General features: G+C 39.8%; 1 protein-coding gene across 2 annotated transcripts in view; it reads right to left on the reverse strand.

Moving 5' to 3' along the window:
* The window catches only part of LOC108899010 (poly(ADP-ribose) glycohydrolase), a 41,884-nt gene that overhangs the window by 12,913 nt on the left and 2,886 nt on the right, over positions 1–26,085 (reverse strand). The window contains exons 5-15 of one of the 2 annotated variants that reach the window (XM_018699204.2): positions 22,415–22,507; positions 21,307–21,461; positions 18,868–18,947; positions 18,693–18,753; positions 18,451–18,526; positions 17,048–17,195; positions 13,584–13,662; positions 13,032–13,140; positions 11,136–11,241; positions 9,916–10,044; positions 9,551–9,651 (exon numbers count right to left, since the gene is read on the reverse strand). In XM_018699204.2, the coding sequence (XP_018554720.1) occupies positions 9,551–9,651; positions 9,916–10,044; positions 11,136–11,241; positions 13,032–13,140; positions 13,584–13,662; positions 17,048–17,195; positions 18,451–18,526; positions 18,693–18,753; positions 18,868–18,947; positions 21,307–21,461; positions 22,415–22,507 (1,137 nt within the window). Of the gene's footprint in view, positions 1–8,694; positions 9,652–9,915; positions 10,045–11,135; positions 11,242–13,031; positions 13,141–13,583; positions 13,663–17,047; positions 17,196–18,450; positions 18,527–18,692; positions 18,754–18,867; positions 18,948–21,306; positions 21,462–22,414; positions 22,508–26,085 lie in introns of those variants that run through there. The other variant, XM_018699201.2, reaches the window with a different exon arrangement.

Below are 26,085 nucleotides of genomic sequence, written 5' to 3' on the forward strand. Positions count from 1 at the left end.
CTTGGAGCCTAATTGGGCAAGAAGTGAAGCCCCATTAAATAATACGCCACAATATAGTATATGCCAAGAGCTGAAACAAAGTGCCTCCATGAAACCAGTCCCATTTAAGTTAGATGTAGATAAAAGCACTGATTCTGCTGTGACAGAATTGTGCATATTTCAGCTTCATATTGTGACTGAGTGGCTTCCATTATAAACAGGGAATGAATCAGAATTAGGTCTGCAAAGAATTTGCCTCCATCACATAAAAGAAATACCAAAACTGCTCATATTTTTCTGAAGGACTGCTGTATAACATTATCATAGGCACAGCAATTAATCCTGAGAGGAAATATTAAAATGACTCCAGTCATAATCACACATTGTTACATATCACTACAGCAAAATAGCCAACTTCAAACTCTTCACTTCAGCGACTGTCAACAGTTTCTTCAGCTGTTTTGATATGTTATAATGAGGCTCTGCTGGATGACAATATGGCACCTATTCATCTCAAGGTAGACTGCTTCTAATTTCTTTTCCTATTTGCTCCCTGCTCATCGAAGGTACTTGTTTTCTCACGGTTTTCTAAACAATAATCCATCGCCAGGCTGCATATGGGCCATAACACAAGCCACGCTACTGTAAACGCAGTACCTAAAACAGTGTTGGCAACATATGATTCATTTTGTGATTGGAAGATCAATAACCAATTTGAAGATGACCTGGTGGAGAGGATCCAGATTGCGGGGCTGTGCTTCGATGTGCAGCGTAAATCTCAGGTGGTGGATGTGCGTCTAAGCCTGCCACAGCTCCTACTTCGAGGGAATGATTTATGCCTTGGTCCGGCGACATGTCCTGCAGCGGTTGGGCTCTCATCGAACGGCCGAGGCTAATTTGAGTGCCCTCAGTGAAAGAGGTTGGTGAATGAATAGTGGGAATGGTAAAGGGAAAGGGTGTTATAGAAAGTGCAGAAAGTCATGATTGGTGTGGAGGAGGAAAAAAACCTCAATAGTCATTAATCATTAGCATTATCATCATAATCATTATCATAAGCACACTGTGCAGCTTACATGGTGTACATGACTTCTCTCAAGAACACACATGCAGGATTTGAACAGAAATAATCAAAAAGTATCTGGAAGACTGGATTTGAGTTGAGATTCTGGAAGGTAAATGGTTGTGCCAGGCCATCATCTTAAGACTAGAGTCAATCATCCACAAAAGCACTGCAAAGAGACAACTGCTTAAATGCCCTCCTCACATCGGAGTAACAACCGTTTGTCTGCCTGAATGGCCTCCCAGTTCAGCATGAGAGCCGGTTGCATAAGTGCTAAATATGAATGGATCCAAGACGACAGGAGGGGGAAAAGTTAGATGGAAGGAACTCATTAGGCGCACTGCACTCTCCTCACAAACCCCATCTCGGTAATGCAGAGGAATTTGTGAACTGGCCATGAGTTCTGAAGGATATCTCATAATGCTTGACAAGTGAAAACCGCCACCAGGCAGCTAATAGCTATACTGTCATGAAGGCAAATAAAAAGGCATGGGTTTGCATGCATGTGGGCTTTGTGGCTCTGGTCATGTGAGACACACCGTTTGCAAAATGCAATTCCCTCATTTCCTCAACAGATCTGTTCTTCTGCCAGGCCAGATGTGAGATGGAGGGATTGTTGGTGAGGTTGACTGAGGAGAAGAGGAGTTTAAAAAAAAAAAAAAAGAAAAAAAAAAAGGTGTGCTTCATTAAGTGCTCAGCTCCCAGGCGGCCATTTGTCCCAGTAATATCGTCCCTGTGGAGCAGAGCTGTGTGAGGTGGAGAGGAGAGGAACAGAGACCCGTGGTGAGCAGCAGTAGCAGCAGCAGCTTCCACAAGCCCACAGCTGCCAGCGACTCCATCACTCTCAGGACTCCAGTAACAAAACCACACGCCATGGAGCGGCGCCCGCTTCTTGACTCCGCCAATTACGGTGACCCATTATGAGGAACGAACGCAGCCTCAACAGATGGGTGAACGGAGGTGTGTTCATTCGCTTGTCTGGTGAAAGGAAAGACAAAGCCTATTTTGATGCTAATGTGCTTCTTGCCTCCAATCTAAAGGGACACAAAGATACTTTTTAAAGCGCCCATAATGAATTCTTATGTGACATTTATAGCCTTATTTTGCCAAAGTTTGGTTTAAGGATGAGGTAAATATCTTATGTCATAATTAGGTACTTGCCATATGAAAAAGTTACTGACGTTTGCACATTTAGCCTAATTGTAAATATATGCAACCATACATTCAAGTTTTCCATTGTTTGTGCATTACCTTCTCAACTAACTATTTGTTCAATCCATGAAAAATTGAGTTATACTTCTCATATTGCAACTAAACATACAATGTATACAGGGAAAATTAAAAGGCATTATATATTCCTCCTTTTTGCACAGAGCCTTGAACTGCTACTTTTCAATATAGTTACTATTACTACAACAATCTAAACTAGGAGACATGAATAAGTTCTGTGACTGTCCTACCACTACTGGTGGAGCAAACAAGACAATTGAAATACAAACAGCACCATGGGGAATGCACACACTATGATCAACAAACACATTATGCTGCATAGTTCACAGGGGAGTTCCCTCTGAAATAAACTTAATCCTACCACAAAGAGATATTATGAGAAATAAGGCATTAGGAACGTAATGGGCCACACAGCTGTGAAGTAATACTGTATGGCCACCTTTCACACTCAGGTTTGGCTCGTGTGCTTTCAGTACACTCTTGAGCTCATTTGTGTTTATTTACTTCCAGAGGGCCGTGAAGGTAGATGAAGGAAACGGAGAGAGAAGAGCAAGCCGGAGCTGTAAAGTAATGGCTCCGTTTTTAATGAGCGGCTGGGGACCGCAATATCTGGTGACAGAGAGCGTCCCTCTGCCGAATCTCTGTCACAGCAGAAAGGCTCATCCTAAATCTCGCTCTTATTGCTAGGACCAGCGCGACAATATATCACTCCGGAGACAGAACTTCAGGTTTTTATGGGTGCTTGGGTAATTGAACAGCAAGAGGTAAAAAGGTCTAATTCACTAACCCATAAAGGAAGTGTATTCAAACTAAATGACTGGTGAATTGATATTGGTATTCTCTGCTGCCTTTTACTCGTAGTACTTCGTCAATGAGATATGTTCGTGAACCAGCAGTGTTTGGCATTGGAGCGATGATATCATTTAGGCTACATGTGTCCTGGTGTAAATAAGCCTGTCAGTTTAGCCACTGGTTCATATGTAACAGAGGACAGGACTGAGGGATGGTGGCAGTGCCGCTTTATGGCCCCCTCAAACCACACTTGTCAGGGGAAACTGGCCCACAAGACAGCTCAGATGGGCACGACAAATAGGCGTTGTCTCTGTAGTTTACAATTACCCAACAAGGAGACAGACTATATAGCACTTTCACTCTCTGAACTGACTTAAGGAAATATCAGATGACACAGAAGCATTGTTGCTTTTGTCAGCTTTAAAGCAAGCACTGAATCAGAATTTTACTTCCACGCTCAACACACAAATCGTGAAAGCTGTGAAAAGATGAGAGATTCCAATATGAACGTTAAGATGCTGGGACCAGAACATGATACTGCTGGGCATCTGAAATTGTGTGCACCTAGCAAAAAATTTTCATCCGCACAGCAGAGAAAAATTCTAAATGCTTTTGTGCAAAAACAAATCAGTTATACCTGCAAATGCAAATATTTTCAAACAGGCCGATGCACCAAATCACTTACTCTCTTTCCCTTCGGTGTGCTTTAATGTATTATCTTAATTTCCAATTAAGTATTTGTTCATGAATAAGATGTTAAGCAGAGTGCAAAGATAAAAGAATCTATCTACGTACTTCAGATCTTAATTAGAAGTCATAAATCCCCCAGAGTTATGATACTTGCAATCACTTTAGCATGTCTCATTTATGCTTTGATTAAAAAGGATGTCTCTGTAAGGACTGGAGGGCTTTCACAGATAAAATCCAATTAACATTCAGTAAAAAGGCCCAGCAGGGATTCACTTTCTAACCAGGAAATCCTCAACCCCCTGTGCAGCCTTGCTGGGTTTTCAAAACACTGTAATTACAGCTTTGTTATGGAAAAACAGACAAACACTAACAGTTTGGTTCTTTGATACGTCTATGAATAGCAGTCAAGGAAGCACAAACACAGGTCTAAACAGAACTGATTGCTAGTGCCTTTCTTCTACAGTCCTGTCCAACGTCCAGGGAAGGAAGCCATTACATTGTGGGCTAACGCCCAAACAGCGACAGCTCTGTAACAAGCCCAGTGCACGGCAGAGCCTAGAGGTCCACTCTGCAAACGCTACTCTGAAAAGTACTAAAGGCACATGCAGAAAGCTCCGTCTTCTCTATGGATAAACAATGTGCGACATGTAACAAGCCCTCACCTCAAATGTCTGCTGTGCTATACCCCACAGTCACAGATAACTCACATACATACAGCAAAAAACATATGAAGCACTTTGACTTTTACATTGTGAAAAGTTCCGGTTTAGGTTCCCATTCAAACTTAACCACCTTGTTTTTCCACCAGATAACGGCTGCTGCCATGTGTTGGAATCTAATCATATCCTGAAAATGATCAAGGCCAAAAGCCAGTCTCCTTTGAAATGTGTGGGAAGCATCTGTCTCTGGCACCTTTGAAACCCAGAGAGAGAAATCTGTCTGATGTGGTAACATGCCCAAGTGCCCCAATACCAACATCCATGCATCCATCTATACATCTTACTCTAACACACCGCCCCTTTGAAAATCATGTTACAGTTTATAATATTTTTAAAGCAAAAAAATAAAACTAATGTTTCATAATCCCTAATAAGCTTCCTGTAGCACTTTGAAATCTTTGCCAGGGTAGACAGAATATATTTTTCTCTTTTTGAAATTATGATTGGTCTTGTGCGGACACGGAGCAGATGGTGTTATCTGCCTCGTGGGTGGAAGGAGCAACAAGTGTGCAATTAAAGGCCTGAAGAGATACCTTCAGTTCAAAAGAGATAAACTTGGGAAAGTAAACCAATTCAGCCATATACCGCAAAATTAATAGTTCATACCTGATAGCTTTGGAGAATTAAATTGGATGTCTAAAATCATAATATGTAAAATGAAATCTGCAAGCAAAATTGAAAGTAATGAACAGTTCATGCAGTTTTAAGTGGTCAGCAATATGTGGACTGTCCCTAAATTAATAGCGTGTGCAAACACACTTGGAGGTAATCATCCTTCCACAATTGCCTGTCCTGCAGTTTTTGTTTTAACATGCTGAGGTTATAAGAAAAACATAGTGAGTAAAACTCAGAGACTGGGTTTTAAATTTAAATAAGTTTAAATGAGAAATGGCAAAACAAAAGTGCTTGCAGTTAGCTACGACATTTTTTCTCCCATGTATCCTTCAAGTGCTTCTTCTTAACAAGGTGCTGTGGCGATTGAGCTACTCCTTACTCTTGTGTGTGAGCAGCTATGGCCTTGCTCCATCTTTCATTCAAGCTGAGTCAGTATCAATCACATGACACTCCAGTGATAGATAGGCAATCTAATAACACTAGGAGCAAAAATAACTTCACTCACTCAATCCTTGACCTTACGGAGCGAGAAGTCAGTTTGGTTAAAAGCTACAGCTATCACATAAAAATGGATTTTTCTTTTAGATCAATTGCAGTGGAAACATTTGAACTAAAATGGCCATAGAAGGCTGTCACTAATAAATAAATGCTGCTGTTATGGATTTATACACCGCCTCCACCTCCTCCAGTGCAGGCCATACTAAAGAGAGTTTTTGACTGCATGTTATTTAGACTGTATAAAAGACAATGCAAGCAGGTTTTCGGAGCAACGAAGGAACTGCCTTTGGACGAGGAACCGTCTCAGCATGTGTAGAGCCCGAGGAGAAACACAATTACCATCAAATGATGGCAACTGTGCCGCCGCTGAGGCGCCACACAGGACACAGAGGAAGTGGTGAAACATTTAGGTCGTGCCAAGTTCAAACAGGCTCACAGACACAGCAGTGTGAGCTGAGGACATTTACAGGGGATGCAAGATTTTTTTATTTTATTTTTTTAAATTGTGATGGCACGGCAAATTTGATTTAACAGAAGTGCAATGTTTCAATTTCACGAACATGACGAGGCAAACATTCTGCCTGCAAAGAAATATGGTTTCGTTAATTATTAGTTTATTAAACTTACTTATGGCTGGGAGGAAATACTGAGGGGTGTGGCTGTAATTTGTTCAAAGATAATATGGATGATTGCAGTTTGGACACAATGTTGAGCTCAGTTGACTGCATCTCACTCCAGTAAGCTAGATACTGTAACAAGATGCACCTGTGCTGAGGGTCTTGCCAGAAAAGCATTTCTTAATAAATCCCTTTGAAAACTGCAAGTGCATGGATTAATTAGAGTAGGCACAGAATATAACCACCTCAGAGTGAGCTCTTTGATGTCTAAAATGTAATTTTTAATTCTGAACAAGTGAATTCTTTAATAGCAGGGGGTCATACTGCAAAGGTTTCAAAATGAACTTGAAAAAAATACACTGAAGTCTTAAGGGATGTACCAATCCCCATCCCAGATGTTAAATTGGTGAAACTAATTGAACTTTTAATCTTAGGTTTTTTGTCTAATGAGATGATAGTTGTGAGGACCTGCACATCAACCATCTCTGCTAGTACCAATAGGCGGTCAAACAGCAATAATTCAGGACTAATGTTCCAAGATTAGCATCAATTGCAAATTAGATGCATCCTTCATGTACCCTGATGTCCTGGGGGTATGTGCAATCTTTTTTTCATAAAATAATATTTTTATTATGGAAAGGACATGGTATGAATAATTAGCAAGAGAGCTCATGACAACGAATCCTATTTTTGTCTTATATCCTCAGTCCAAACAAATGTAAGCCACAGCTCCCACAGTTTCACCAAACATATCAATATTCAGCTGATAATGCCTTTAATCTGTGGCCAAGAGAACCTTGCATAACTCTTCCAAACACAACAGGGAGTTTCCACTAATGATCAAAAATGACAAAGAAATACGAAGTAAATAGTCTGATAGTGAATTTAAATAGGCCTTGCATTTATAATACAGCAACCTACATTATCAGAGCTGACCTTCTTGGATAGAAACAAAGGAAAAGGGGGAAATTATATGGCAATGTCATTCCAGCATCAAAATGAAGCTAAAGATGAACTGTTTGATGCATTTTATTTGTTCTCTGGGGTAATAAGGAAGTGCATCAGGGGTGTGTGACTACCCATGCAGACAGTATCTGTTAAACATTGTTTGATTCTCTGACTTTCCACATTAAATTCTAAACAAATTTGCCACCTCAGCTGAGAAGAACTGACTGCTGCACTGCTTTATTCATGCTTCAACACACTGTTCAGGATGCAGGAAACACATTTTATGATACTGTACTTTGGGGGGGGGGGGTACGCCATGGCTAGATTGTAGGAGGATTTCCTCAAAGCTAAAACATGGTTAGATTATAAATCAAAATAGAAAATAAATGTTTAAAGTTTTACTTACCTACTGCATTATTTACTCAACTTTTCCATTGCCAAACTGCAGTCAAGCGATTATGTTGAAAAGACTAAACACTGTTCGTGACTTTATGACAGATGGTAACCAAAAGGTCAAAGACACACATGAGGCTGACTGTAGAGGGATCAATCCTGTAGGATACCCCTGTGTGTTTATGGTGGATCCCCCTGAGAGAGACGCCACCAAAGGCTTTTTTTGAACTCAGCAAGCCACAAAGAGAGACCCCCCTACTTCGGGTCCTGATTCCATGAAAGCAGACAGCACCAAGCTTAGAAACGCCTACACCTCATTCATTCACTTACAGGCTCCCAGGAGTCCATTCAGTACTGCACACTCTAGGGGCAAAACTAATTAAACATTCTACTGAAAATATTTAGTCAATAAACTCCTGTTGACTGAGTAATCTGTAAACTGACAGAGATAACAGTTCATTAGGCATGTAACTAGATAATCACACAGAGAAAAAGTCAAGACATGTATCACTGAAATACTAAGTAATAGGTCTACAATGAGCTAACCAAACAGTAAAAGGCTAAAAACAATAAATCAGTATCAAACAGGGTGTTAAATTTTGTTATATGGTATCAGTATACATATCAAGTTCAGCTTTTTAATATTGTGTCACATATGTCAAATTGTTTGCTGAGAATATTTTAAATGCCTACAAATACCAAAAAATATGTATGTTGCTTAAAATGTTGTCAAATGTCATTAAACCTGAATACAAAGTGTCAAAGGTCAAACCTCTGAGACACCCATCAAGCAGCTTCTTTTTGATGCAAATGAAGCTGTGGTTTGTCCAACAGACAGAGAAATCACACAGGAGCCCCACTGCCTGACTCTCCCCTCTGACTGGACATTCTATGATCTACTCTTTACTTAATGAGGTGTCATGTACAGTTTATATAAAAGGTATGACCTTATTAAATGGTGAATGAAAGGGTGAAGCAATAGCCGGGGAAAGATAAATGGCAGGGCTGTATGGAAACTCATTTAGCCTGTAACATCCATGGGACAAGGAGCCATCATTCTGATTGTTGAGAGATGTATCACTGACATTTGTGGCTCCATCCAAATGGTGCTACAGAATAAAATATATGCAATATTAAAAATTAGAATATTACATTAACTTACAACCGATCCATTTTTATTGGTTTGAATAACATAAACTGTCTGAAAAATTCTGCAATTTTCATTCAAGTGCAGCTACTCAACAATTGTAGAAACAGATTTACTCTGAAATCAGTTGCAAAATACAGAAACAAACAAATCAAATTAATATTTTAAGTGCAACTGGGTTCTTTGGAATGTCTCACATACAACAAAGAAACCAAAACCTGTTCTCATGGACCCATGATTGTAACTAGAATTTTGCTATAAATGCAAAAGGTAGGAGATTACTTCACAAAGACCCAGGCTGCTTTTTAAATCAAACCACTTTCCGAAGAGCGCTTCAAGCTTTCCAAACCCTGTTCTTGTTATTCGTTTCCTTTAACTTGATTTCTGACAGCCAATTCAATTAGGCTGGGTATGTGTGGGTGTAAAAAAGGCAACATGACAAACTCAGAAGATGGATGGCAACCTTTGCTTCACCATTAAAATCACAATTGCATCGTATTGAAGCTCAATCCATTGGCGTATTACCAGCAGTAGCAAAATGAACAAAGCTTGGACTGCAGCGACAGCTAGGGTCATAACTAATCACCTTCTGCAGCTCAGTTGATTTCGAAAAGGAACCATGTGCCAGATTTTCACTTTTGGCTGCCACTGGTGGAGACAACATTTGGTACTGTTGATTTTAAGTTTCTCTACCAAAAACAGAAAGAAAGTAGACTGAGGATATTTTAATTCATTAAGTGTTTCGTTTTCCGAAGATAAGGCACGGTGACTCATCAGCCACCTGACCTTAATGGGTGTCTGTGGAGACTTGTTGTCTGGCCGAGTGCCTGTCGGACTCGTCGGGCGCCAGGGAGGGGCTGACCTGTTGGTAGATGAAGGAGTAGAGGCTGACGTCAGGGCGCCGACCGAGGCAGCTCTTGCACACTGAGCTGTAGTACTGCCCCAAGAGATCATACACCTCCCCTGTGACAGAGACAAGGAGATAGTGTATGTAGTCTAGCCTCCACAGTGGACTGATATCACAGCAAGGAAAATGTAGACAAGTTTTCAGCATCAGTAATTAGCCGTATCACTGAGTCATGAGTTCACATCATTTAAAACAATATCGTAAGAGGAGATACTATTCAGAAATAAAGAAGAATTCATCATAGCATTATTACATTGCATAAAAGGTTTGAACACATCTGTATATAAACAAGAAGCAGGCAGGACGGCTGTTTGCCTTACCGACACTGATGCTCCTCTGAGTGAGGAAAGAGTGCATGTTGTGGACATCTGTCATGAGCTGGCTGTCACCAAAGGTGAAATAGGCTACATCTCGGCCCGCCTCAGCAGCTGCCAGCATCTGGAGCAGAGCTGGAGGAAAAGAAGCCTGTGTTAAACCTCAACACTCTGAGTGATGCAAAATCTGTCTCATTGCGGTAGCAGGATTGGCCTTTAATGCATTAAAACATTGCTTTTATTTTCATATTTGTTCACACACTTTCTTACTTGTGAAAAAACAGCAAAGGTTAAATGAACAGAAGTCTGAAGAGGAGTCATTAGGCGCTGATGTTAGAATTTAAAGTAATCAGCACCAGCCTCTGTGGCTTGTACAGTAAAAGGTAAATAATCGGGGGAATAGGTCTCACCCCCACTGAGAACTCTGGATTAGTTACAAAGAGAGACCAGGTCTGGCCCCAGGAGAGCTGTGAATATTTTAAGAGACTGGAAATATGTCTGCTGATTAATGAAGGTTGGGACAGTGGAAAGTTAATGAGCAAATCTGAATCAACATTTTCAGAGGAGGGCTAAGCTGAATACGTCTGCACTTCAGCAGTTTCTCTCCCGTGTTCTGTTACAACTGCTTGCTTCAAAAATTATCTGGCAATTAAAATATAGGTGGCTATGTGAGGGCACAGAAGGTAAAACCCAGGAGGAGATCAGCGTCTGAATTACAAAGCTCTTCCCGGGAGACATGTCATTAAGCAGACAGTAGGTGATTGTGCCTATGGAGGGCTGTACCATGCTTCAGCTAATTAACAAATATGCTATGGATGTATGTACAGTTTGCAAGCACAGGCGCTCTAAGACAGGCAGAGAGTGAGCAGAGATACTACTGGAAACGGTTAGCATAAACTATCCTTAAGCGCCCTGTTCAGTGACAGTGATACAAAGCTCAGACAAAGTGTTGTAACAGATTGATGGACTCGAGCAGGCGATCAATTTCACTATTAATGAAACATATTAACTTTGTCATTTGATCAATAGAAGGAAGGCGATGAATAGGCTTTAAGTAAATGAACGCATTCCTGGAAGACAAATGGATGCCCACACTGATCCTTTCAATCTGAAATTTATTCTGTTATAACCAGGAAGAGAGTCCACTCAGACTACTAGATACACAAAGACAATCTGAGCACATTTCTCCACAAGATCTATGATGGAAGTGTTATATCAGTGCTTACCCTTAAGACGTGTGTCACCTCCAAAAACCCCACAGCCCCAGTTTCCTGTTGCCACTGCTGCAAGGTTTTGGTTTTGTTCCTCAGGGCGAGCAAAGCCACAGTAAGCCTAGATGAGGCAACAAAAAGATAAACACAAATTTGATATGACAGGAAAATTGTTCTGTGGCAGACAAAATACACATATTATCAAGCAGACACTGTACACTGATCACTGTACACTGTAAATCACTGAGATTTTGGACACCTAAGAATCATCATTATTATGTAGCATCACATAACTGTTACTATAGAATAAACTACAGGATTTTTAGCAAAAGGCAAAATGAATGCTACAAACACGACTGATATGTTAAGCTTGAGCACTTAAATAAAATAATAAATATAATGCCCTACATGGCAAATAGTGAAATCTAAATGCATCACAAACAAAGCCTGTCCGTTACAAAGAATGTGACCAAAGCTGGTTTTCTTGGGATTACATTACATCAAACTGTCAGCCACATGAGGCCCCACCATTTGAGTAAGTAGGGAATAATATGTCATTTGGAACATGAAGCCAGAATCAGCTCTGAAGAGCCTCAACTCTTGGGATCACGCCACTGTTCCAGATCACTGTTATGTTTCACAAGTCAGGCCTGCAGAACACATCCATACCATAAAATGCAAATGGAATACAGAAAGCAAGCAACAAAGAAATTCCATTTGCCTGCAGGCCTGTGCTTGACACATCATGCAGTGAATGAACACATGAGCTGATTGGCCTGACGGAACATAATAAACATTTTTAACATGGTGTCATTTGGCAACTTCACACCTCATCTCTCAATTGGGTTCTACATATCAATAATTGCACATTACAGACAAAATTCGTGTGCATGAGCAAGAGCATTTCACATGACATGTCAAGTGGGTTATATGTCACATATAAAAGCAGCACATGTTAAATAAAAGATCCCAAGGGGCTCTGGACATTACTTTTCACATTGGAGATGAAGTGAATTGTGAAAATGAATTGTAGGAGCCCATCCTCCCCCCTGACCAGTCATAAATTCTTCCTGTGAAAGGGCAGATATGACAGTAGCTAAACAGTATTCGAAACAGGATTGATCTTCATGTTGGCGCATTCTTCACACCCCTGTCAGAGCTGTCAAACTCCTCCAAGCTTTCTGACGGCAGACTTGACAACATTAACATCTTGATTTTCTATTATGAATGAGCATCTCTGACTGAGAAGACAGTACACATAGATGGACTCCTATTTTTAAAAAATCTGTGATGTAAATCTAATCATTATGATTAATCACTCTGAGGTCAATTACTTTCATTAAAATTCATTCTGGGCCTAATGGACAGTGAAATGAATAAGATTAAGCTTATTCCCTGCATATATGACAGTCCATCAGTCTGTATTACACACACAACACTTTTCCATAATTCAAATATTTACCCTAAGAAAAGTAAACATGAGTCAGTGTCATCTCAGCTGACATTTGTGATGAGACAGTTTTCAGATTATCACCAAATGGATTCAAACTGAAACCATTAAATCTGTGCAAACCAAACAGGAAGACAAATGCCAAATAAAGTTAAAACATAAAATTACTGCAACTACATGCTATTAAAGAATGACAATAGGGATCTTAGGGTAACATCAAAGAGTAGTGGTAGATTGCCTCAACACTTCTGCTGCCATAAATTATACAAACTTCAATTGTCTATAAGAGGAAAAAATGCACTTAGAGCATCATTTGCCATACAGTCAATACCCATTTTCCACTGAAGAGAGGACATAATCCAGATTCATGTTTAGTGACATGCAGAAAGAAACCAAACAAAAAAATACAAAGAAACAAAACCCCTCAAAAAAAATCAAGCAGTGATTAATGGAAAAATAACCTTGTTGAGTTCTCGGTTGATTTTCTCTGGGCTAAACTGTTCAAGAAAGTTCCTGAACTGCAGCGCATCAATGGCCACAATCTCTGTGCATCTTCTCTGCCAGCTATCTCTGAAACAAATCAGAGAGGCAGTTTTACATACAACAGAACAACTAGGTTTAAAGAAAGCATGCATTGGGACATTAATTTAGTGCAACTTTTCCATTTTATGAAAGAAAATTAACAATATCTAAAGCTTTGAATGACTGCCTGTGGACAATGATAAGATATGGAGATTATGAAAATTTTCAAGAGTAAGCTACTGGTGAGGTTGTATTTTGGCTCAGTAGTGCTTTGAGTTAAATGCTAACATCAGCATGCTAACATGAGTTTATCTAATTAATTAAATGTCTTTAGTTTTGCTGGTATTTGGCTTTAACACCCAATTAATCACACAATAATCGCCAGTAGGATTCATCATCTGCAGACCATGAAAATGTGATGGTAATCCATACTATATTAGTCTATTCAAAAGTGATGGTGTATAAAATAAAAGTAAAAGTGCTATAAATACCTTGGAATTGTGTCCTGGTGGATGCCACCCCATTGGTAGGTCTGAGCATAGCCGGTGTACTTACTGTACTGCTGTGTACCTGGTAATAACAAACAAGCATATGAGTCACACAGCTCTGCAAAGCATTAACACATCTCTGATCTTGGTCAGAATTAAATAATACTTCCAGTTATATTTATGCAGCAAAGCTGAAAAGCAGGTAAGGTTACATTGCATTAACAGGCATATAAAATCCAGTTTAGCCACCAGGGATTTCAATTTTGGCATAGCAATCCTCATATAATTAAAATAAACGTGTTTTTTTTATTTTGACAAACATTGATAAATTCTAAAATGACTGCCATTAATATTATTATTATTAGTGGTGACTAAATTATGCTAAAACAATGTGTGGCCAATACCATACTGTTTAACTGAACGCATGTGCAAGTATTATTACATCAAATGATCACACAAAGAAAGAGAATCTTCCAAAATTGGTTACCATTTGAAAACTTTGCATATACATCCAAAAATACAAACTGATTTAAAAATTCACTGTAAAAAGACATGGTTTACAGGGGGTGTGTCAGTCGCGATTCTGCCTGATGTGATCAGATGAACATGAGCAGCTGTCTTCTGACAAGAGGAAGGTCAAGTTATTTCCCCCCCTTAAAATGAAATGAGACGCAGCGACTGACCGCCAGCCCACAGGGGGACACTCAACACCCGTAGAAGGGAAGCGGAGGGTGGGGAGGCAACAGCACAGTCAAACAAATGAGGCCACAAATTAACTTCCCATTCATTAGTGCTCATTAGTACCTGGCTGTCTAGAGCACTTGCTGAGTTGCTTCACGCTGCAAAGTGAATAAACCAAGTGATTAGTAGCAGGGTCTTGGTCAGCAGGCATTGGGAGCATACATAGGGGGAGGGAATCTCTATAGCACACTCCACTTGACAGGCATTTTACTAATAATCAGCCTTCCTGCGTTATTATTATTTAAACAAATTACTTTATGTAGTTCACCAGAATGTCATTAAAACAATACAGATTAGCAAAACTACATAACTCATGAAGATCATGAAACAATATGTCTCTATGTAAGTATGGACAAATCAAATATTACTGAGAAGCTTCCATACCACTGAAGCTTCTGGATTTTTACATGCACCTTTCCCTGACTTTGCTAAGTCACAGTTGATGTCTCGAGCAAATTGGCCATTTGTATGTACATTAAACTCAGAGCTCTTATGCTACCAGCACAATTTCTGGGCCAAAAAAGATAGTTATTTTAGATAAAACATTCTAGTGATGTTCGAAATATAAATAAATAAATTTGATTTCAAAATAAGATAACACTACTGCCATCAAACCAGATGGCCTTATATTAACTATGCATACACCTGACCTTTACTGGTTCTCAAAAATTATCAAACTCTGTGATCATTCATATTTACATTTGAAAGGAACAACCTTCAGGAACAATATAAATTATACTGATTTTTTATGCTACCCATTTGTCATTTAAAACTTACTTGTGGTGGGAAGCTGATCAATCTTGTCTGGTTATTAGAAATTATTTATAGACAACAAATAGGTTGCATAAAAATCAGTAGGTTCAGGAAGTTCCTGAAGGTTGTTCCATTCATGTGTAAATACATCAAAACAAAGTGTTGAATATTTGTGGTGGACCAGAGACTGTAAAAGGTCAGATATGCCTGTCATTGCCATGTCAAACTGAGCAACAAGGTCTGCATGTGAAGAAATGAGGACAGCGCTTCTCAACTTAAAATGCTATATTGTCAAAAACAACAAAAAAAGAAAATATTAAAAAGAAAGAAAAATCACAAGTTAAGGCCCTAACTGGTTTCTCTGAGGACTATTTTCAAAACCACTATTAATACAAGCAAGATTTGTGCAGCATCAAGAAAAAAGTCCCTATGCCACGATTTCCCGCTTGTGTTGAGCTTGCATTCTATTTTCTGATCAGTGCTGCCATCAGTGAATCGTAAGACTTCTCCTTGATACTATTTATACTTTTGACCGCCCCAACAGCAGCCAGATACCTAGCAATCAAGGAAAATTCAACTAGGCCTGGGCACTTTAGCAAATTTCAATGCAGAAGTAAGATCCATTAGCTTCCCTACTGTATGCCAAAACGTATCACTGGGGGAATATAATTTACCATAAGGCTACAATGCAGCAAAGACTTGGACTTTTACAACAGGGGACAAGAGATACAGGCAGGGTTTAATAAAGATGATGGAATGGAAGAGTCCATTAGTGGAGCAGGTCTTGGGCAGGTCTTCCAGCTATAATTAATTCTGGGCCCCAGTAATAAAGTTAAGTGGTGTAAGTGAAGGCGAAGGAGAAATGGCCTGCAAGAAGTCTGAAGGTGACTCCACCAAAGCGAGAAGCCCTGATACAGAGGTATGATTGGCGATCAGGAGGGTGGAGGCTCTACTGCCTCACTTCCTGTTCTAATCCAACTCACGTGTTGTGCAACGATAAGGCAGTTAATCTATTTATGGGTTATGGCCATTTTCTTTGAAACAGTGGTTCTAGTCATGGGCTTGCATAGCATAACATTAATGTAACAGAGAGCTAGTATTCCAAATTGTTACAATGACATCAGCCTGGGACAAAGATCTAACCAAAAGTAAAACATGAAAACTTTACTAACTGATTTCTTAGAAATTTGTTGTTTGTTGACTGCACACATCTCTTTAATACATGTCAGCTATAACATATTTAGCCATGGCATACTTATCAGGGCTCATGGATTCTATTTAAATAGAAACAGACTTTAAGTAACCCAGCTGTAAAACCTTTACTTTGCTGTTTTAAATGATTTTATTGTTGTCAAATAAGTTTGTGTAGGCTTCCTCCCTTTTGACTAGTTAGCTAGCGATATTACATAACACTGATTTTCTAGATTCCTCACCAAACACAATCAAGCACCACAATAGTACAGACAGTCTTAGATAAAAAAAAAAGAAAAAAAAAAAAGAAAAAGAAAACAGACAGGCACCATCAGCCTCCTGCTGAGACTCCTTAAGGCTAGCTCTTGTTACTGCATCTACTGGCCTGTCCCAACCTTGTCTTTTGCAACCACTCAATACTAAAGAACAGTCAGTGGGAATTACTCAACAGAAAGACGCAACAGAGCAATCAGGAAAGCCCAATCTCCAACTCCTGACTGATGCAACCTTCCCTTTTGCAGCCAATCAAGAGTAAACATGTGACAAGGGCAGACAGACAGAAAACAGGGCAATTGCCACACACATCCTTTTGCCTCTTGCTGAGCCAGGATGGGGTAAATTGAAGGTGCGGAATGTGTACTCCATGCTGCGTCTGACTAGAAACACTCACTATGTTGATCTTATCTGGATCAACAGACTAAATCATGAATAATTGAAGCGTACGGTTCCTTCCAGCGGAAATTATGGTTTAACAAGGTGTGGAGGCATTTTTGATCACTGACCTGTGATGATCAAACACTCGTTATGATCCAGGGCTTCAGTGAAGAGGCGAGAAACAATAAGCTCAGGGTTGATGAGAAAACGGATTTCCTCTTGAACAAGACCAGAACTGGTGACCCCTCCTCCCACAAACTTATTGGCAAAATCCACCTGCAAATCAAGACAGAAGAATTACAATCAAAGAAAAAACTATGAAACATCCATGTCCTTGCAAAATCTACTGATTTTTGTCACATGCATGTATGAAAGGAAAAAGAAAACAACATAATCTAGATCTAGTAACTAAACATTTTCTCTTGACTGTTAAATATATACAGCTTCCCAAGCTTGGACAACAGGAGGAAAACACCTCATGAGAGGATTTCAGCCCTTTTTCTTTATTTGTCACAGAATTCTAGACAAGCTGATGTGGAAGGTGGCCTGAGGTGCTCACATTACTCAGACATCTGTCCCCTTGTGCCAAAATGAGCTCTCCCCAGGAGCAGCACTTCGATGTGCTGCTGCCAATAGCAAATATCAAAACAAGTGTGCAGGCCTACAGTCCAAAGTAAACATCTCCCTCCAGTCATAACATGCTGCTAAATTGACTGCTGACTGATGCCTGTGATATCTTTTGCTGCTTGTGTTCTTTCAGGTTTGTGCACAGATCTACGGGTGACACTGACTCACTTGTTTATTTTGGTCTGTTTGTGATTCAAAAGAAAATATGCATCTCATCGTTTCAGCCAAGACATAGACGTGACAACTCATTGTTTTAGTCAGAAAGCAGTCATGTGGAACATACATACAATCCAATTTCAGGACTGACAGTTGTTGCTCACTGGTCTGTAGAGGAGCCCAGACCAACCCCGTCACAACCCCAGGAAGAGGCTGCAAAGGGGTGAGCAGCAGTCTGAGGGCTGATCTCCCCAAACTGGTCACTCAACTCTGGGACAGCAAGCTAGCCTCCAAAGTCTGCTTTGACAGGCTGTCAGCATCCCCTCCCACCCCAGCAGAGCATCCATCAATCCGGGCCGCAGCGTGCCCCAGAGCTGGTCATGTGTGCACATCAACTGTCAGCTTGTGGCAACTGGAGGCAAACAAAAGGTGAAAGGCAAAGCGGGCCATCCTGACAGTGCATAGGACGCACGGCCGACACATTGAGCAGAGGAGGCTCAGAGGCCTCGACCCCAGTCCCAGCGCACACTCCCTCCGACGTGTCACAGGCTCCCTCAAAGGCCTTTTCAGCAGTAGTAAGCAATCTGGGTGAAAGCCTCCAGAATGAGGTGGCTCAGTGACTGACTACAACGGGGGGGAAAAAAAGGACGGGACCCAAGCAAACCCAGCAAAAAAAAAAAAAAAGGATTCTGAAGATTCAAGTCCCTCTAAATCACTACTAAGAAAATTCTCCTCCTCTGCATCTTACCTGAAGCATTCCATAACCATCATCCTCAATGGTTCCTTCACAAGTAATGTGGAGCTTTGTGAGCTGAGTCTGTGAGCTGAAACAAAGAATGAAAGGGTTTATTGTCTACGGGGGAGATAATGGATCTTTAATTGCTTCCAGCCTACTGGATTTAGCCTACTGGTGGAAAGGATTAACATATTAGTACTATTTCTAATACTAGGAATAATACTTTCCACAATTACAGCATCAATATACTACACCTTTTCCAATTAAGGGGTTTATCCAAACTTTTTCGAGTGAATGTTACAAGTCCAGTAGGCTCTGAAAAGCAAAAAAAGTCAAAACAATGTTAAAACTGTATCCTACCTTAAATCAATAAGAGTGCCTTACTCCAAAAACTGAAATTACTCATGAAAATTACATTCAAACACCTACTTTGCTCAGTGACACTTTCGAAATAGCACATCAAAGTTTTCAGCTTCTCAATCTTCCTTGAAGAGGACCCCTCAAACAGCCTGAAGACAAAGAGAAATTGTGAATTCTATCAAAGTCTTGTTGAAATTAGATTATACATTATGCTCCTTTCACAAAACTGAAAGCATTGTTTTTCAGCAAGTAGTTTATACATGACATTACAGCCAACCACCACCTCTTAAAATCAAAAAGCTACAGTCAAGATCTGGAAAAATGACTCTGGAGTGCCATAGAGACACAAGACCTCCACTTTGGCCATGTGAGTTCAGTCATGCTTAACTTTTGATATGAATTAGTTCATCTCTCACTCAGCTTCTCTTTCTGTCACTAGTCGATTATGTAGGAGCTCCTTCGCTGCTACGACAATGGAGTTGCCCCAGGCTTGCCATCACAGAGTCACACTCATGTGCCACTTCACAGCACTCACATAAAAAAGAACAGAGAGGGAAACAGGGCTCTCTCCTTGGGGATACATTAAGAAGCCCTGTGTCCCTTTTAAGGAACAGAGTCCTCAGGAGGCAAAAGGTCAGCCCCCCCTGAAAAATAACACACAAACACGCACACACAAAGCTGCTGTGAGTAGCGAGTTGCAATTGGCGGGTTTGAATGCACTTTCAGCATTAAGCCCACCATCTCCCTTTCAAGCAAACTCTATAGAGAGCCCCACAGCCTGCCGCACAAGCCACAATAAAGGGAAAGTAATTTCATGTGAGTCAAATGAAATAATGATAAAAGCTTAATGCCTTCAGGGGCCAAGAAACTCCTGCATTCATTTCTCTTTTTTGTGGCCTCTAGAAACAATCATATGTTCTGTAGTCCACAAGGCAACTGCCTTTGACATAAGCTATCCACTAGTGAGAGCAAGCTTTTAGTAAGAAATCGCACTGCGGTCTTTCGGGAATACAGAATTAATACACAATTATATAACATCAATATACCCCCCACAGATGTGAAGAGAGCTATGATGTAACTGAGGAAAAGGGTTAAAGTGACTACAGTGTTTATAACAGCTGGGTTTCTGAAGAAAACAGAGCTAATGGTACTTGATGGTGAAATAATAAATAAAGTTTGCTGTAGAATACTTGGAATATCAGAGCCCATGTACAAAAAAGACAAAAAAACTGTCAATAGTCAGTTTTATCTCAGTGCAAATAAGAAATCTGCATTGAGATAAAAGGCTTTTTATTGCCTTTGCCTATCCTGTGAGAATTCTTGTGAAATAATAATGAAGAAGGGAAAAAAAGCACTTGGACCCAACAGAACGTAATAAAAAGAAAATAAATGAATGAAAATTTTCAAAGCACTTATTATCTGCCTCACACTAAAACTGGTGTTTCAGGACAAGTGTTACAGACAGGCCAAAAAGATGACTCTGGCTTTCTTTTCAAATCACAGCAAAACCTTTATGTGAATGAAATACTGATGTGATTGAACTCTGTTACAGCCTTCTGCAAAACAGCCAATGGCCTTCTCCATTGTCAAAAGCAGCCAGCCGAGTCAATGTTAATCTCATTCCCTCCTCCATTTAGGTAATTACACTACGATGCCAACAGAGATGGGGGGACATGACTGAGAAGTGATCTGCAGACTGATTCTGCATTACACAACCCAGACAATCTCCTCACTGCAAGTCTGCAGGGATTTTAAAAAAATACCCTCCTGCCCTCCTGTTTGTCATATTTGACAATTCTGAAAGAAAAGACTCGCCTATAAAGAGTGGCACTGATCATTCTGGTAAAACTAACAAGTGCTAAAGAAAGCAAAGATGAACAAATAGTTTTCTAGTCAGCACAATCAATTAAAATATATCCAGATGTATCTGTATGTGAGGAGGCAGGGATGTTTAGCAAAGCACCAGTTCGTTATAAGTCATAAACTTAAAAACTTATATTATGGAATACACCTGCTTATTTTACCCTTTATTTAATGAGCTGTACAAGACAGAATGCACAGCCATGGTTAACAATATGCTCTGTAAAAAGTGATGTGGTGGATCTATGAATACACTGAGACATTTGGTTCTGGTAGGTGGAGCAGGCTGAAGGTCTGCCCTGTGCTTAATAATATGATTACACAATTAAAAAGTTAAGTGGCTTTTCAAAATGCATCAATGAACAATGACTACTGCGATCAGTGTTTGTTTATATATTTTTAAAGATAAAATCATCACATCATGTGTATGCAAGTCACACTGATCACTGTCTCTGATCAATATACTCTGGTTATAAGATAGTGTTTGATCATGTGTAATCAAAACTACATACAAAGTCAAAGTGATTAGTGTGGAAAGCATGTACAGTAGTGCCCCCTCATGGAAATGAAGGTAGTTGTCACAGCAGTATCATTTCTATCATCATAACTTTGAGGATCATGAGCCAAAGTACCACGTCCCTACATTACCTGACGAAGTTGATGTCTGGGTAGTTGCAGTATTCAGTCCTTCTAGAGTTGCGCCGTGGGAAGGTGCAGAAGAAGGCGTTGGCGAGCAGACATGCCACCTGCTCCTGAGACATGGTGATGGAGTGGTTCATGCCTCTCTTGAGGAGGGGTATCGGCTGGAGGAGGAACAGAGGTACGACTGAGGAAGGTCAAAATAATTTGTTTTCTCTATTCGTCATTGAAGCATGCTGCATAAATGCACTAATTTTCCACCACTCTGTGCTTCTTGAATCAGCCATCATAATTACAATCAAGGCCCATTCATGCTCATAAGTGATCCATACTCCAGATAAAGGTTAAGGATTTAGAAATAAACAATGCATCCGTATAAGCAATTCTGTGAAGACAATAGAGAGAGCTTGTTGCTTTAAGACTACAGACCAACAGGAAAGATGGCTTTGTTTGGCTGTAAGATACATGGCCAAGATTTTGGAAAATAACCAATTAAGGAACAAGACAGCACTAATTAGGGCTAATATTCACTTTAAGATCTCCAATAAAACATATTTAATTCAAATAGCTATTTCACAGTTTTTTTTATGTCATAGTAGAGAACAAATGTGAGAATCCATTCAGGTTCCTTTAATATTAATCTCTTCATCTCTCACTTCAAAGACCAATGGAATTTTCAGTAGAGTGATTTTAGACCAGCTGTTCAATTTTCCATTCACTGAAAATAAATCTTACTCTGTTAACAACAGGCTACAGAAAAATTATATGGGGACAGCTCAACTTTCTATGCTACACACTGAGGTTTAATTTTGATGGTTTACACCACAGTTTGCCACGTGCATTCATGAATAATGTTTTAGCAAAAATCGGTTTGACTGATAAATGTGGGCCACTTTGAGTAGAGTAGACTTTTTCAGCTACATCTACATGCCAAAGAACCAGGACAAAAAATGCCTGACAAATGACCATCAATGGCTACATGCCTTGACCTCACCATTTTTACAACCATTTCAAAAGATTATTTGTCATGTCGTGACCTTTGGGATTAACCTGCCACGGTGATCTACTATGACACAGACCAGCGAGTCAGTGTCCATTGGTTAGTGATGGCGGTTACCTTGGTACAGAGCTCAGATGCTCTCAGTGCTAATTGCACCATGTCTGGCAGCAGGGAGTCAAACAGATGTTCGGCAGCATCAGGTTCCAGGACCTTGGAGAGAGCAAGAGATCTGTTTATGTTTGTTGTTTTGCCACAAAACTCAGCTGTGACATTATTAGCTGTTTGGGCTGAGTGGCTTGAGATGGATAGACGAAACTAACAGCCCTGATCCATGTCAAAATATTGAGATTTTATGTAATTTTTTTTCACAGAAACAAATGTCAATGAAATGTAAGCAATGCAGGACATCAAAGGGAAATACTCTTAAAAATGAGACAGCTGGTTAAAAACAAAAACCTGTTTAGCTGACTATCATTTCATATTGGACCTTTAAAAGGGAACGTGAAAGATATGCCTTCATATTATTAAAATACATCTGGCTTTAGTTGGGCAGTTCATCTATAATAATATCAGAAGAACCAAGTATTAAAGTAATATACCAACCATCCATGACTCCACAACACTGCCTAAATGCATGAACATATCTTAGATAAGATACTGTACTACCCGTATTTACACCCATATTGGCTGCAAAATGTCAGAATGATCAATCACAAAGCAATTTCATCAAGGCTGCAGGACCATGCCAGCTGATTAAACAGTCTTCCTGGAATAGATGCAAATGACTGAGGATTGGAATAGAAAGGACAGTGTGTTCCCAAGACAAGGAGCCTTGACTGGTGATTTAGCCTAGGACATTCATATTATGGCAAAGTAAGCCTGACTAAACACTGTCATAAGTAATGACCTGGTTGACATCATAAACTGCTCCTATGGGCGTAATAAATGAAGGCAGTTGACAGGGCGAGACAGTGGATATAGCTGAGGTAGTATAGTATAAGCCGAGCTCTTTAAATCAGCTGAAGACAGTGCATCAAATCAACTGAACTAACTCTCTGTATGACATGATACAGGTCTGTACATCACACCAAACTGACAAAGTAATCAAGCAAGATGCGGGTGTGTGGGCAGTGAGAACCCAGAGCTCCCATATAGATTTAACACAACACCTCTCGCTCCTGTTCCTATTCCCCACAGGTCCGAGCAATAAAGCAATCTGCTTGACTGCATCTGTGGACGTGTGACCATGTAAAAATAAAACACTTCCACACTCATAACCGTAAATATGGCTGGAGAAAGAGACATGAGCAAAAGTGATGCTGTCTGTCAACAGCTTTTCAGTTATTCATAAGGTGTGAGTGCTGAGATGAATATTCAATGGAGGTGCCCAGCCCGTCACTCTATGCCATTCATGTCTACGTTTCTCTGACACTCAAACTCATCCTGCTATAGTGTTTCCAATCTTGCATCTCTAGGGAAAAGTAACAAAGTGAAAATCAGGGTACATTTACATGGCATTGTTTCCCATTGCCCATTTCACTTGTGTGTTGCACTGGAAATACATCAAATATGTTGGATGCTGTGTGAATGGTTTTTAAAATTGAATGTGGTAACAAACACCAACACTATTTAGTGGGCTATGGGTCAATTTCTTCACTCCATCACAGATATTACATATGTAGCATTATTGCTACTGTCTTGTCAGCATTTTGAAAACAATTTAAACATGGACAAGCTGTGAATACATTTTATAAGGGACAGGAGCAATTAACAGGCTTGGTTAAGAGAAACTGTATGTCGACTTTGCAATAATATATAGCATAAATAAAGCAAAAGTATTATGCAAGCAAAATCACATATGTGTGCCTAAAAAGTTACCTGCAGGTATGTATGATGACACATAACTGTGACACTTTTAACATTCACAATTTTACAGTCAAACATGCACCCACACAGGCAAAACTTTATAACTGTATTCCTGAAAAACCGATCAGTGATACCAACACATAATCCCTCATTTCAATCAACAAAACAGTGCATGATCAAATGTTTAACGCAATTAGTTACAATATATTGGCAACACACTTCAAATCCAACTAATTTCAATGTGCTTGATGGTACTTGACATTTTGTAGACTGACAAAAATCTAATTTTGCCATTCCAGTAGACCTGGCAGCTTTGACAACACGACTTGGCCAACGGCTAAAGCCTCTTAACATGTTCAGATTTTATCTAATAAAACTCCCATTCTATATGATTTATGACATATACATATGGCACACAATTGATTCAACAGCATGAGGCTGGGGTAAAGCACTCTCTGAGATATAATGCCAGCCATTTTCATTTCTGACAAGTTACTAAATGTGACCTTTTGGCAAAAGATTAAATTATTTCTCTGGCACTCCCACTTTGCCTCTGAAGGGCTGCAACATTCTCCAGCGCAAAATCCATTACTGTTCTAGTGCAAAAATGACAGAAACACATTTGACATATTGGCATTACATGTACTTTTTCCCTGAAATGTGAGATACCACAAAACATGAAGCTGATATAGCAGATGAGTGTTCCATTACTTTGAGGAAAATAAAGCCTATTATCCATCTAATCCCACCAGCTCAGGATTTCTTATATCAAACACTCATGTCACAACATGGCCCATCTCTGCAGATGGAATATTCTCATCCCCTTCATGAGCCAGACAATAGTACAGCCCTCCCTGATTCTCTACACAGGATGACGCAGAGTGCATCTAGACAGCAGATGATGGATGGCCTCAAAACAAGGCTGGAGAAGACACTGACAACTCTGAGCAATGACCAATGAACTAACAGCGCTCTGGCCATCATGATGCAACTCAGGCCTATTTTCCACTCGGCCTGTAAAGAAAATGACTTAGCTGGGGACAGTAAAAGAAAATGATAAAGTAAATAATAAATAATCACCCTCTAAAATATAGCCCTACAATCTGTGCCTCATAACTCCAACCTAACATGTCCAGATAGCACACAATGATAAAATGTGTTTAAATGAATTAAGTTCAAGTAACTGTGATTACGTGAATTGTGTATTTATGTAATGCTGCAAAAAGGGACCACACAGACACACACACACGCACACACGCACACACACACAGTGCTTGAGAATGCCTTAGAACAACACAGCACAGACATTTTGACAAAATATATTTAAACAAGTAGACAAGTATTTTTGACTTTCACTCACCCTTACATGACAGGCTCATTATACTGTATGTACCATTTGAATTAATAACTCTTTTTTCAAGCAGTGGAGAAACCAACATGACAAAATGTCTGCATAGTTGTACTGACTAATTTCTGCACATGGAGTTAGGAAGACATTGCGCCTATCTATCAATACCGATCCACAGTGCCACTTAAATACTGTTTATACTTCACTAAATCTCATCTGGTGTCAAATGAGACATTCAAACCACTGCATCTTTCACAAACTGAAGCTATTATCACCACTAACTAATGAGCCATCTGCACTTTCTTTGACCTGGGCTCTGTAAGAAGCACCACCACTGGTTTATGATGCCTTCTGCTGAGCAGTTTAGTGTCATGATTGGACAGCTGATGCTTCATTAGTCTACAGTTAATCCTTTAATGTCTTCAACATGTGTTCCCATCTGTGTTCACATGTCTGCATGCCAGTTTTAATTCAACGTCTCTTCCACTTTTAAGACCAAAAGAAACTCAATTTACTTCTGGGTGCAGCAAAATTCATAAAAAGATCAGAACCACAGCAGATATGTATATTTCTT

The sequence above is a fragment of the Lates calcarifer genome, linkage group LG23 (genome assembly GCF_001640805.2).
Source record: "Lates calcarifer isolate ASB-BC8 linkage group LG23, TLL_Latcal_v3, whole genome shotgun sequence".
NCBI lineage: Eukaryota > Metazoa > Chordata > Actinopteri > Centropomidae > Lates > Lates calcarifer.